General features: G+C 39.7%; 1 protein-coding gene across 1 annotated transcript in view; it reads right to left on the minus strand.

Moving 5' to 3' along the window:
- The window catches only part of HPRT1 (hypoxanthine phosphoribosyltransferase 1), a gene marked incomplete at its 3' end in the record, with an annotated part of 39,014 nt that extends 24,659 nt beyond the window's left edge, over positions 1–14,355 (minus strand). The window contains exons 1-2 of the mRNA XM_080719393.1: positions 14,285–14,355; positions 398–504 (exon numbers count right to left, since the gene is read on the minus strand). Of these exons, the coding sequence (XP_080575519.1) occupies positions 398–504; positions 14,285–14,311 (134 nt within the window). The 5' untranslated portion in view covers positions 14,312–14,355. The remainder of the gene's footprint in view (positions 1–397; positions 505–14,284) is intronic.
- Positions 14,356–14,577: the final 222 nt, after the last annotated feature.

A 14,577-nucleotide genomic window follows, 5' to 3' on the forward strand; every position in this document is an offset into this window, starting at 1 on the left:
AATATTTAAATATCAAGCAGGATTGTCACTATTAATTCCTTTGAGGGGAAGTTTTCAAACTAGACTGCATAATAATCAAAATTGGACCTTGCCTTTATGTGATTTAGCCCCAACTCATTACCCTGTTAAGGACTGTGGACTCAAAGATACTGTTGTCTTCATTTTTCCAGCTTTTCTTCAACATTTATTTTATTCTCTTCCCTACTGAATCTCACTATACCATGACTTATACTGGGTAATCAGTTAAGGCTCCTTTTGGTTTTTATAATGAGGACTTTAAAAATAGAAAGCATTTATTATTTAACAAGCTGGCCTAGTTTATATTCAAATACCAACTACTCAACAATTACTGGCACTTGAAATCAAGAGGAAAAAAAACCTTTGAGATTCTACTAACCTGTCCATAATTAGTCCATGAGGAATAAACACCTTTTCCAAATCCTCAGCATAATGGTTGGGTATACAAAATAAATCTAGGTCATAGCCTGCTTCATCATCACTAATCTGAAAAAGAAAGATACCTATTTCAAATGAGAGCATTAAAGGACACAAACACTTGAATGAAATTAGATTAATAAACCTTAGTTTTCCAAAGACACTTAGATAATTGAGAACAGTTAACTTTGTAAGTATGATAATAAATTAAAGTTATTTAAGAAATCCATTCCTTTTTTTGTGGTACTGGGGGTGAAACCCAGGGGCCTTCTACCTCTGGGCTACACTCCCAAACCTAATTTACACAAAAAATTAATGCAATGCATTATAGTCTAACATGTTAAAATATCATACAGAACAAAAATTGCTATGTTCCACCTCAGATCCAAATAGCTTCTTACTTCACATTAGGAAACATAACAACAAAAAGCTAAATTAGCTAATCTCACTTAATATATTTAGTTATCCAGATCTTTCCATCTTTTTACAAATGACATAATTTTATTTTTCTTTACTGCAGAGTAGAATTCCATTGTGTATGTTCCCCATAATTTTGTAATCCATTCTTCTGCTGATAGACACCTACCTTGTTCCCATAGTTTGGCTATTGTGAATTGTGCTGCTATAAACATGGGTATGCATATATTACTGGAGTTCTCTGATTTCAACCCCTTTGGTGTTTTCTCTAATATGCTCACAGTAGGGAGTGTTTGGGATACCAGAGGAAGTCCAGATAATGGAAGAGATCCTCAGTGGAGCCAGGGAGGAAGGGTAGGGGAGGAAAAAGGCTGAGGTTCATTAATGGAAATGCTACCTGCGACTATGTGTATATAAGTGAACACATTGTTAACCCGGACACTTGGAATTGGGAGGTAGAGAAATGGGTTGGGGGGCACCAAGTACTGTGTGAATGTATGCCACTGTCAGCATGGTCTATCTTAAAATGTGAGACTATAAAGAACCAATAAATTAATAATATTTTTAAAAAGCTAAATTAGTCCACATGGTAATCTCAAATACTGGAAGACCAAGGCAGGAGGATCAAAAATTTCAGGCTACCCTGGGCAACATAGCAAGACTCTGTATCAAAATTTAAAAAGTAAAAATAAAAAGGCCCAGGTGTGGTTGTACACACCGGTAATTTCAGTACTTGGAAGGCTGAAACAGAAAGACTGCAGGTTTAAGGTCAGCCTCAGTAACATAAAATAATAATAAAATAGGTCTGGGGGTGTAGCTCAGAGGTGGAATACCCCTGGGTTCAATCCTCAGTTTGACAAAATAAATAATCAGTAAATAAATAAACACACACACACACACACACACACACTCACGCGCGCGCGCGCACACACACACACACACACACACACACACACACACGGATAGAGATGAAGCTCAGTGGTAAAAAGCCCCTGGGTTCAATCCTGAGTGCCAGAAAAAAAATTAAAGCTAATGGACACTTTAAAAATTCCTAGATGCCTGGCGTGGTGGTGTACGCTTGTAATCCCAGAGCTTGGGAGGCTGAGACAGGAGGATCGCGCAGGTTCAAAGCCAGCCTCAGCTGGTTTAAGAGGCCCTGTTTCCAAATAAAATATAAAATAGGTCTGGGAGGGTAGCCCGGAGGTAGAAGGCCCCTGGGTTCTGTTTCCAGTACTACCAAAATTAAACAAATAAACAATAAATAAATAAATATTCCTAGAAATTTTAGAGTACTTTTGGAAATATGGCCATTTTAATATTTACTCTGCCTACCTATGAACATAGAAGATCTTTCCATCTTCTAAGGTATTCTTCGATTTCTTTTTTCAATTTTTTTGGTACAGATCCTTTACCTCCTTGGTTAAGTTTATTCCTAAGTATTTTATTTTTGGGGGGGGTATCCTGAATGGAAGTGTTTTCTGGATTTCTTTCTCAGTGGATTTATGGTTGGTATAAGGAAAAACTTGAAGATTGATTTTGTATCCAGACACTTTGCTGAATTTGTTGATCAGTTCTATAAGCCTTTTGGTTGAGTTTGTTGGGTCTTCTAAGTATAGTTTCATGTCATCTGCAAATAGTGAAAGTTTGAGTTCTTCTTTTCCTATTTGTACTCCTTTGATTTTCTTTTCTTGCCTTATTGCTCTGGCTAGAGTATCAAGTATTACATTGAAAAGAAGTGGTGATAATGGACATCCTTGTCTTGTTCCTGTTTTTAGGGGAAATTCTAGTAGTTTTTCCCCATTTAATATGATGTTGGCCGTGGTCCTATCATAGATTGCCATTATTATGTTGAGGTATATTCCTTCTATTCTGATTCTTTGCAGTAATTTAGCAATCATTCAAAACACAAATAACAAATTTGTTGGGATTGCATATTAGTGCAACTACTTTGGAAAACAGTATGGAGGATCCTCAGAAGAATGAGAATGAACTTATCATATGATCCAGCAATACTACTTCTGGGTATCTACCCAAATGAAAAAAAAACAAACTACCAAACTAATGCATGCATATTTCTGTTCATAGCTGTACAATTCACAATTGCCAAACTATGAAACGAGTCAAGACGTCCATCAACAGTTGAATGGATTACAAAACTATGGGAGATATACACAATGGAATTTTATTCTGCCATAAAGAAAAACATAGTTATGTCATTTATAGGGAAATGGATGGAACTGGAGAACATTATGCTAAGTGAGATTGGTTAGTCACAAAAATAAGAAATTGAATGCTCTCCCTAATATGTGAAAGCTAGGGAGAAAATGGGTTATAGGAAGAACTCTAAACTAAGGAGGAGATACTATAGATGAGCAAATAAAGTGACCTGAGAGGATGAGAGTGGGGGGAAGAGGGAAATTCTCTAATGTACATGATGTACATTAACAAACATATTAATGTCAATCACTAAGCCAAACATGAGAAAGAGGGAGTGGAGTGGGAATTGGGTAAAGGCTAATTGGGTGATGTGTGCATATATGCCTCTACCATCTTATACCCCATTAAAATGTATGATTACAATGTACCAATAAAAAATTTAAAAAATGAATACCAGTTTAAAAAAACTCCTAGAAGTCTGAGATTAAAATCAACTCATGAGATGACTTCATAGTATATATTCCAAAAGTGTCTGAGTAAGACACATATTTGTTGTCTTAGTATGCATAGTCCCCGGCATGCAGAAAACTCAACCCCAATAATGCAGTACTGGTGGTGATAAAAATATAAGAAAATCATAAAACATTCTCTTTGGGAGCGAGTTACAGTGACTTTTTATTTTATTGTTTTGTATTGGAGACTGAACCTATGGCTGTTCTACTTCTGAGCTATATACCCATCCCTTCTTATATTGAAACAAGGTCTCACTAAGTTGATGAGGCTGGCCTCAAACCTGTGATCTTCCTATTTGAGCCTCTGAAGTACTGGGACTACAGGAATACCTGGCTTGATCTAATTATTTATACCCAAAAAGGATGAGACATTTTAAAACAATACACTAAATTAAAGCAAAATATTTAAAGCACAAGCCGGGCATGGTGGCAGACGCTTGTAACCCCTATGCTTGGGAGGCTGAGAAAGGAGGATTGTGCAGGTTTGAAGCCAGCCTCAGCTGGCTTACGAGACCATGTTTCCAAATAAAATATAAAATACGTCTGGAAGTGAAGCCTGGAGGTAGAAGGCCCCTGGGTTCCATCCTCTGTAACACCACAAAAAAATTCAAAGCTCATTCAGAGAAATAAACCAGTAACAACTGCAATACTCTACATGATATTCAGAACTAAATATCATTTGAACACATTCATGAAATTAGTGGTATAAACTCTATCAATTTTTTTTTTTTTGGTGATACTGGGGATAGAACACAGGGGCCTTCCACCTCCGGGCTACACTCCCAGACCTATTTTATATTTATTTTGGAAACAGGGTCTCTTAAACCAGCTGAGGCTGGCTTCGAATCTGCATGATCCTCCTGTCTCAGCCTCCCAAGCGCGGGGATTACAAGCGTGTACCACCACACCCGGCTCTAAACTCTATCAGTTTTTTAATAAATTCTGGTCAAACCATAATTAAACCTCACTGTATCAGCTAATACCTATGGAGTACTTTCTCTTTCAGCTAGCATTGGATTATAAGCTGAAAAAGTAGTTTGACTATCAAAATAAATTAAAAAATACATATGTAACACTTATAATTCACAGAACCCAGTTAGGTTTTAAGGGGTTTACTGCTGAAAAATTTGAGGTTCAAACTGTCTCTGTTTCAATCTCAAAAGCTCATTTTATAAGATTTTATATATGTGTCGTCAGTGCAACCTTTAGTACTCCGCAATGGGCGGAAGTCAATGCTGATGTGTTTTTAAACACACATACTTTTTTTCTACTTTCATAAGCAGAAAATTTTCTATTTTCAGGGACAGAAATTATTCCAGATCCTCTAAGATTAAGAGATAATTTATTTCCTGAATATTTTCACTTCATGTTTATATCAGAACATATTTACTACCAAAAACTGAAAACAGAACATTTGTATCATGTACAAGAGCATTCCAAAAATATTTTACAAGCAAGTTCTGATTTTATAAATGGTATACAATGAAATTTAGTTCAAGTTTTGGGAAAAGATAAAACCTTAATTTTTTTTTGCAGGTTTGGAAATGGAATCCAGGGGCATTCAACCTCCGAGCTACACCCTGCCCTATTTTGTATTCTTTATTTTGAAATCGGGTCTCACTGAGTTGTAGAGGGCCTCACTAAGTAGCTGAAGCTGTCTGAACAAACGGCGATCCTCCGGTCTGCCTCCCAAATGCTGGGATTACAAGCGTGTGCCACCACGCCTGGCAACCTTATTCAATTTTGATATAATAATTATTCATGTCCGTCTCACCAGTATGAAAATGTACCATTTCACAGTGCTTTAAATCAAGATCTAGTAGCCGGGTGTGGTGGCATACGCTTGTAATCCCTGCGCTTGGGAGGCTGAGACAGGAAGATCGCACAGGTTTGAAGCCAGCCTCAGCTACTTAGGGAGGCTCTCAGCAACTTAGCAAGACCCTGTTTCCAAATAGAAAATAGGTCTGGGAGTATAGCCCAGAGGTAATAAGCCTCTAGGTTCCACGCCCAGTACCCCCCCCACACACACAAAATCAAGATCCATAGTACCAAAATGACTTCCTGAATGTACTCATTCCTTTCTACCAGTTACTCACTCCTGCTACAAATACAAACCAGGACCCACAAGTACTCTTCAGAAATACTGCTGTATCTATAAAATGGCTCAGTGCTTGGCTACACGTTCTGCAGGTAACCTAAGAACTTCAAAAATCTTGTTTCTGCCAGGTGTGGTGATACACCAATAATCCAGAGACATATGGTGAGCAAAGGCAGATCACAAGTTTGAGGCCAGATTCCACAGCTTGGAGAAACTTCGTCTCACAATAAAAAGATAGCTCCATGGTAGAGTACCCCTAGGTTAAATCCCCAGTACCACAAAAATAGTCTTGTTTCAATTAAAGTGAATGTGAACTGTGCCCAAAGTTCATCTTAGATATGTAGGCTAAGAATATAAGACAGACTGGGTTGGGGGTGGTAGCACATGCCTGTATCCAAGTATTTGGGAGGCTGAGGAAGAGGTTCACAGGTTACAGGTAAGACCGGATAACTTAGTGAACACACTGTTTTAAAACATAAAATAAAATAGGAATAGAGAGCTGGGCATGGTGGTCCATACTTGTGATCCCAGTACTTGGAAGGCTGAGACAGGAGGATAACAGGTTGTGGGCTAGCCTTAGCTACTTAGTGAGGCCTTCTGCAACTCAGTGAGATCCTGTTTCAAAATAAAGAATAAAACATAGGGCTGGAAATGTAGCTCAGAGGTTGAATGCCCTGGGTCCAATCCCCAGTATTGAAAAAAAAAGGGATAGAAATGTAGCTTGGAGGAATAAAGCCCCCCAGGTTCAATCTTCAATCCTCAGTACTATAGAAAGTGAAGAAAACAGTTCAGCAGGCATGTACTCCAAAATAGGAAGTCTATGTCTGTCCACACACCAAATTGATCTCCAATCCAAAGTTTTTAATTCAATCAAAATAGATTTGTGCTAGGTGTGGTTGCACATGTCTATAAACATAGGGACTTGGGAAGATGAGACAGGAAAAAAGCCTTTTTGGTACCTGGACCACTGATAAGAAGTAACATAAATTAGAGATAATAGTTTTAATCACCTCAAACACCATAGCTTAATGTTAAACAAGTCTAACAAAACACAATCTCTACAAAATCTAAACAGAAACACACATGGTGGTGCATAATCCTTTTAACTTATTTATCCCATCTGATACTGGTTATTATTTAACAGAAATTAACTCCATCTGATATGGAATAGTTAAGAACCTAGTGGCTACTTTCATAGGAAGCTGGGAATTGCAATATATTCAACCACACAAAAATGCATTCAGTATTTACCTTAAGGCATTGTGCAATAGGTTTTGTGGGGAATACAAAAATGATGATAAATTTAGAGCCCTTAAAAAGTTTGTAATCTAGTGAAAATGTATATATACAGCTAACTGTACAGCATGATAAAAACTGTAGTCTCTAACAAAGTCTAATTTGATGACCCCATAAACATGAATTTTCAAATACAGTTGTATATGCACTAAAGATAAAATCAGAACCAAGGTTACCTACAACCAATGATTCCCTCTATAAGCAAAACCAAACTTAAAGCAGTAATATTTTGTGGCCTAGACTATAAACAGTGTAAGAGACCACCATTACTCTGACACTGATTTAGCACAGCCTTTTAAATTAGCTAAGCAACGCCATGCGTGGTGGCTCATGCTTGTAATGCCAGCACTTGGGAGGCTGAGACAGGAGGATGGCACAGGTTCAAAGCCAGACTCAGCTACTTAAGTGAGGCTCTCAGCAACTTAGTGAGACCCTGTTTCCAAATAAAGTATAAAATAGGTCTGGGAGTATAGCCTGGAGGTAGAAAAGCCCCGGGTTCCACCCCTAGTACCACACACATGAAAAAAATTAGCTCAGCAATAGTCGTGCCCAATTCCTAGATGATACTTAACCACATTTTATAATGTATGACTTAGTGCTCCAGGTGGTTATTACCAACACTTCCTAAAAATAACTATATTTATTCAGGGCGTCATAACAAAATGCTATAGACTAGGTGGCTTAAACAAATAGAAACATATTTCTCACAGTTCTGAAGACTGAAGTCCTAGATCAAGTTGCCTGGCAGTTAGGCTTCACTCTAAGGCCTCTTTTCTTCTGGGCCTTCTCACTGTGTGCTCACATGACCTCTTCTATAACAAGCTCTCTGGCACCTCTTCATAAGGGCACTAATCCCATCAGATCAGGACCCTCCTTACCAAACTCTAATTATATGCCCAAGGCCACATCTCCAAATACCATCACATTGGAAGAAAGGGATTCAATATCTGAATTTTAGAAGAGAGGTACACACAAACAACTCAGGCCATAAAATAAACATCCAACATAAAAATGGCTAGTGAATATCACAAAAATGTCTTGGATGGCTTTGAGGAAAACAATCCCAAAATATTTGGGGAGAGCTCTGGAACGGCCAGTAGTAGTAAACAAAGGGGTGTTTCCCCCCAGGACCACCTTTTCCACTATGGCCATTTCTGGCTGAAATGGAAATCAAAGGACAGATTACTAATAGCTCTCAGCTACTTACCATTACCCAGACAATTCAGAAATCTGACTGTAACTCCTCAGAGGTCTAGAACATAGCTTTTAAAATCTAATCTATTTGCAATATACTTGTCAGTGATTAAATCCACACAGGTGCTTTTCACCTTTTGTCTAGAATCAAAATAAATACTTTTGCTATTATAAATTCTTGAAATAATTTTACTTTCCAGTAATACTGGCATTATATTTTATTTGTGTGTGTGTTTGTGTATATATGTTGCTAGGGATTAAATTCATGGACATACTGTATCCAAGCCACCTCCCCAACCCTATTTTTTTAAATTTTGAAACAGGGTCTTACTAAATTGTTGAGGGTGTCCTCAAATCTGCTATCCTCCTGTCTAAACCTCCCAAGTACTAGGATCACAAGTGTGTGCCACAATGCCAAGCTTACAAATGTTTTTTTCCCTTCTGTTAATAGGGACTGAACCCAGGGATGTTCTGCTTCTGAGCTACATTCCAGCCCTACTTTATCTATTTTGACACAGGGTCACTCAGTTGCTGAGGCCTTTACTAAATTGCTGAGGCTGTCTTTAAGCCTACTACCCTCCTTTCTCAACCTCCCAAGAACTGGGATTACAGGTGTGCACCACCATGCCTGGCTCATGAATTTTTAATAATTACATTGTGTCACATTTATAATAATGGCCTTCATGGGAAAATTTGTGACTCACAAATAAAATTTCTAATTACAAAGATATACCATCTAACATCAAAAGAGGCAAGGAAATCAATTCAAGTTAATATAACCCTTGCAATATCCATTTATCATCTGTGACTAGGATTGCTTAAGTCTTTTGGAAGTAAAAATTGACAATGTTTCAAAAATAACAAAATATAAATAAAATGAAGCTGCAGTGTAGCATGGAGGTAGAATGCCCCTGGGTTTCCCTGGTATCAAAAAAAATCTGGGAATATAACTCAGTAGTACTTACCTACCAAATGCATCATCATGTGTTTAATCCCCAGTACCACCAAAATAAATAAATAAAATCAGAATCCCATGTATAAATTATCATCCACTCTAGACAAGTGGTCTCATCACTACTACATGTATAAGGATATGAATTTACCCAGCATCATAATCCTTGATTTTATTAATGTACAAGGTAGAATAATAGGCATGTTCACTCTGGACAAAAATATTATACCTATCAATTATCAGAAGCACAATGTTTAAGATAGTATTTGAAATGTTTGAATTTTTATCAGTAGCATATTTTTAAATGTTAGTAATTTGGTGGCCACTAGCAGGAAAATAACAATTGAGTCCCAATATTGAAATTAATGGCAGCGAAGGCATTTTTATAGCATATAAATCTCATTGAATGCACATAATATAATTTAACAGAAAAGTAGAATATACAAGCATGTCTTTAGCATCCCTTCAAAATGGAAGAGGGTAATTTGACTTGTTTACTGTCTAATGAACTACAGGAAACTAAAAAACAAAAACTCGGCTGGGTATAGGGTCACATGTTTATAGTCCCACTATTGAGAGGCTGAGGCACAAAGATTTCTGGATCTAGGAGCCTGATGCCAGATTGGACAACATAGCTAGACCCTGTCACTTTAAAAATGTAAGTAAAAATGACTAGGTCTAGTGGCACAGTCATGTAATCCGAAATACTCAGGAGGGTAAATCAGGAATATTACAAGTTTGAGGCAGCCCTGGAAACTTAGTGAGACCCTATCACAAAATAAAACATTTTTAAAAAGTGCTGGGTATGTAGCTGAGTGGTAGAGTGCCCTTGGATTCAATCCCAGTACTCTAAAATTGGAAAGAAGAAACCCAAATATTTAAAAAAGTAAAAGTCAGCCAGGCATGGTGGTGCATACCTATAATCTCAGTACTTGGGGGAGGCTGAGACAGGAGGTTCGTACTTCTAGGACAGCCTTAGCTACTGACTGAGACCTTGTTTCAAAATAAAAATAAAGTAGGGTTGGGGGTGTAGCTCAGAGGTAGAGCACCCCTGGGTTCATTCCCCAGTACAAAAGTCAAATAAATCTCTTCCCTGCTGATTTGGTTGGTCTTCTTCTCACTGACTGCACTACCCAGATACAAACAATAGAAATAATCAATATGGATCTGTAGCATTCAAGACACAATACTCAATTCATAGCAAGAAACCCCTAAACCAAACCACTCCATTTTTCATGGTCTAATGGAATAATTCTAATCTATACCTACCAACAAATATTATTTTAAACCCTATTGGTAACAATAATAGGGCTGTAAAAAAAAGTGTACCATTTTACTAATCCTGTAAAAATCACTAGCAATGGCTGGGGGTATTAACTCAGTAGTAAAGTGTGGGCAAGGTCCTGCATTCAATCTCCAGCACAAACTCCCCAAATGACCAGTAGGATAAAATTTAAATTCAGTTAGCAGGTTATTACATTTCTAGCACTACCATCCTGAAATTTAGAAGATATTCTATCCACATAAAGCATATATGATGTTTCATATTAATTACCAAAAACCTAGAGGTCCTTTCTAAAATGATAGTTATAAGCAGCGTAGGTTGATTGTATTAGGCAGACACAGGGGTCAATTTCATCAAAGCTTCTAGGGCACTATCTGTGCCTCCAAGGTCAATACTAGTTAGTGTTTATGTACTTAATAAGTAACTTTAACACACTTACTAGATAATGTCTGCTAAACATTTACTTCAGTGCCTAAGATAAGTGGTAAATATCTATTCTTGTCACTCTTAAAAAATTTAGAGGTTAAGAGCAGATCTGGGGTCAGAGAATTTGGATTCAAATCATAGTAGTACTGTCAAGTAACCTTAGGCAAGTTACTCGACCCTTCTGAGCCACATAAATATTTTTTAAGAATCAAATAAACTCGGGTATGATGGTGCATGTCTGTAATCTGTTTTTGGGAGGATGAAACAGGAGTATTTTAAGTTCAAGGCCAACCTCAGCAACTTAGCAAAGCCCTCAGCAACTTAATGAGACTGTTTCAAAATAAAAAAATAAGGCTAGCCGGGCATGGTGGTGCATGCTTTTAATCCCAGCATTTGGGAAGCTGAGACAGGAGGATCTGGGTTTGTGGCCAGCCTAAGCTACTTAGTGAGGCCCTCCACAACTTACTGAGGCTCTGTTTAAAATAAAGAATAAGAAATAGGGCTTGGAGAATAGCTCTGAGGTAGATTGCCCCTGGGTTCAATCCCCATCACCACAAAATGAATAAATAAAAATAAGGCTAGGAGTATAGCAGAATGTCTCTAGGTATATATATACATATATATATGTGTGTGTGTGTGTGTATGTATATGTATATGTGTGTATATGTATATGTATATATACATATTATATATACACACATACATACACACACATACATACACACACATACACGGCTTAGAATAGTAACTAGCACAGAGCAAGCAGTATTTAAATGTTCATTATTGCTAACATGCAAACAGATTAGGGGAAGAAAATTTTTAAAAGGAACATGAATTTGCAAACTAAAAAAAATGAATTGTTTTGGAACTGAGAATGGAACCCAGGGACATTCTACCTCCAAGCTAAACCTCCAGTCGTATTTTATTTTTTACTTTTTTTTGGTGGTACTGGGGATGGAACCCAGGGGCCTTCTACCTCTGGGATACACTCCCAGACCTATTTTATATTTTATTGGAAACAGGGTCTTTTATACCAGCTGAGGCTGGCTTTGAACCTGTGTGATCCTCCTGTCTCAGCCTCCCAAGCACGGGGATTACAAGGGCGCACCACCACGCTGGGGTCTTATTCTTTACTTTTGAAACAAGATCTCATTAAATTGCAGAGGGCCTCATTAAGTAGCTGAGGCTGACCAAGAACCTGCAATCTTCCTGTTTCAGAGTCCCAAGTACTGGGATTACAAGTGTGAGCCACCAGGCCCAGCTTACAAATATCTTGATGATCAAACATTAACTAATACAGCATGCAGTTCTAACATTAAAACTGCATGTCCCTAATCTACCTAATTAAACCTAGCAACAGAATGTTATTAACACATGCTGAGCACCCACTGTGACTACTACACCACTTAAGTGCATAGGCTCTGGACAAAGACCTAAATTAAAACTCAGAGCTCCTGTTTTCACCTATTTCATGCCCTAGTGCTGGGCTCTTACCAAGGTCCTTGTTCTAGTGGGCTCTACCACTGAGCTACAGCCCTATCTCCCCTCCTCCCTTCAATAACTGTGTTACTTAGGGTATATCTGTTAATCTCTCTGAGACTTGGAAGGTATCTCATTCTGTAAAACGGTAATGATCAAGACTGGTATGGTAGCACACACCTCTAATCCCAGTACTTGGGAGGCTGAGACAGGAGGATCACAGGTTCAAGGCCAGCCTCAGCAACTTATCGAGGCTTTTGGCAACTTAGCAAGACCATATTTCAAAATAAAAAAATGTTAAAAGGGCTGGCGGTGTAGCTCATAAGTAAAATATGGCTGGGCTCAATCCCTAGGACCACACCCCCCAAAAAGGTAATGATCATACCACTGTTAACTGAGTTTTTTTCTAAATAATTAGGACTACATATGTAAATCCCCCTATGGTTATTATTACTATTCCCAGTCAGAGACCAAGCAAAAGTTGTTTATTCACAAAGACTATTTTACAGTTTTTTCAATAACACCTATACTCTGCACTTCAAATATACTGATGGAAACAAGTCTAGAGAGATGAAGATGCCCGAGGCCACAGAGCTAGTAAATAGCCTAAATAAGCAGGGTTCCATGTAAGGCTCTATTAAGAACACTGCTCTTCACCTTAAGTCAAAGTGCCTAATATTAAACAGAATGGTATCTTTAGGGGACACGTAGCTATTCATTTAACAAACCACTACTGAAAACCTACTAGTTAGGCACTATGTGCTGGAGTTACAGTGACAATTCTTATACCTATAAGTTTAAGGGTTGAGGTAGTAGCTTGGTGGTAGAGCATTTGCTTGGCATGTTCAAGGCAGGGCCCAGGGTTCAATTAATAGCATTGCAAAAATAAGTTTGCTGAAGTGTGAGACGATCAACAGGTAAACAGGTAATTACTGTATCAACAACAATAACGATAAAAAAAAGCAGGTTAAGGCATTAAACTAGTGGTGGAAAAAGAGTTTGGGCAATTTTCAAAGGAATGATCAGAAAGGTTGGGGAGACAACAGCTTGACTCGTTCAAGAAAAACAAATGGTGGATGCATGCAATCAGAGGCTGACTGTATTAAGAATGTTCTTGAAGGTAAGAACCAGATTGGCATTTTTTTTATCCTCTTCAGCATCAAAGGGCAAGGGATTCTGATTCAAGCTTTTCTTATTTCAAGGCCCGCTAGTGTGTGCGTGTATGTGTTTTGCTGGGGATTCAACCTGGGGAGTTTTACCTACACCCCCAGACCTATTTTATTTTTATTTTGAAACAGGGCCTCACTAAGTTGACGAGGCTGGCTTTGAACCTACGACTCTCCTGTATCAAGCTCTCAAATACTGGGATTACAAGCGTGTGCCATCCCACAAGGCTAAGGCCCGCTGCTTTGGGGCCGTGGGAAAAATAACCTGTCTTTCCACTAGCTTCTTCCCGTTCAAAATAGGAGCCTGTGGTGAGGATTCAATCTGAGGCAATGTGCATTCCCACAAATATGAATTATAGCATCTGCAGAAAGAAAAGCAAAGCCCAGTTTTACATAAGCCCGCCCAAGCAGTTGTTTTCGGTGCCGAAGCTTCCTCAGAGGTGGGGGAGGCACTCACTATCCCCCACCCCACATCAAACTTCCAGAGAACGACCCCTCCCGAGAAAGCTCCCAGGCCCGCGCCCCGCCGGATCATTCCCGAATCAGCCCACGCCCCCCCACCCGCACGCTCGCAGGCGGCACATGTCAACCAAAGCGCCATTTCCACCTTCGCTGCCCACACGCAGCTCTCTTTCCCAGGGCTCTCCCAAGGACGGACCCACCCTGAACCCCGCCATTCCGTCCTCCCCGCCGCCTTCGTGTGACGTAAAGCCAAACCAGGGAACCTGTGAGCGCCCCCGCCAGCCCCCTCCCCGCGCTTTCCCGCGCCACCTCGGCCAGAGCACACAGTGCGGGCCCCATGCCTCAGGGCCCAACCGCCGCTGGCCGCGTGCGCCCGGGGCCAGGCTAGCTAGCGAAATTGCTCACCACGACGCTAGGGCTGCGAGTCGCCATAACAGAGAAGGCCGGCGCGGAGACTGGCTGCAGTCTGTGAAGAAGGAAGCGGGCGGAGAGGCCGAGTAGGCGGCGCGGGAAAGCCGTGAGATTTCCCCGAACGCTCTTCGCCGCGGCGGAGGCAACCGCTCAGATCAGAGGAGACGCAGGCCCCGCCCTAGCCCCGCCCTAGCCCCGCCCCGGCCCCGCCCCCGCCCGCGCGCTCCCGGCGCGCCCCCGCCTCTGGCGGCTGCTGTTGGCGCTCACGAGGCAGCCGTGGGAATTTT

Source organism: Muscardinus avellanarius, assembly GCF_963383645.1.
Source record: "Muscardinus avellanarius genome assembly, chromosome: X".
In the NCBI taxonomy this organism is placed as follows: Eukaryota; Metazoa; Chordata; class Mammalia; order Rodentia; family Gliridae; genus Muscardinus; species Muscardinus avellanarius.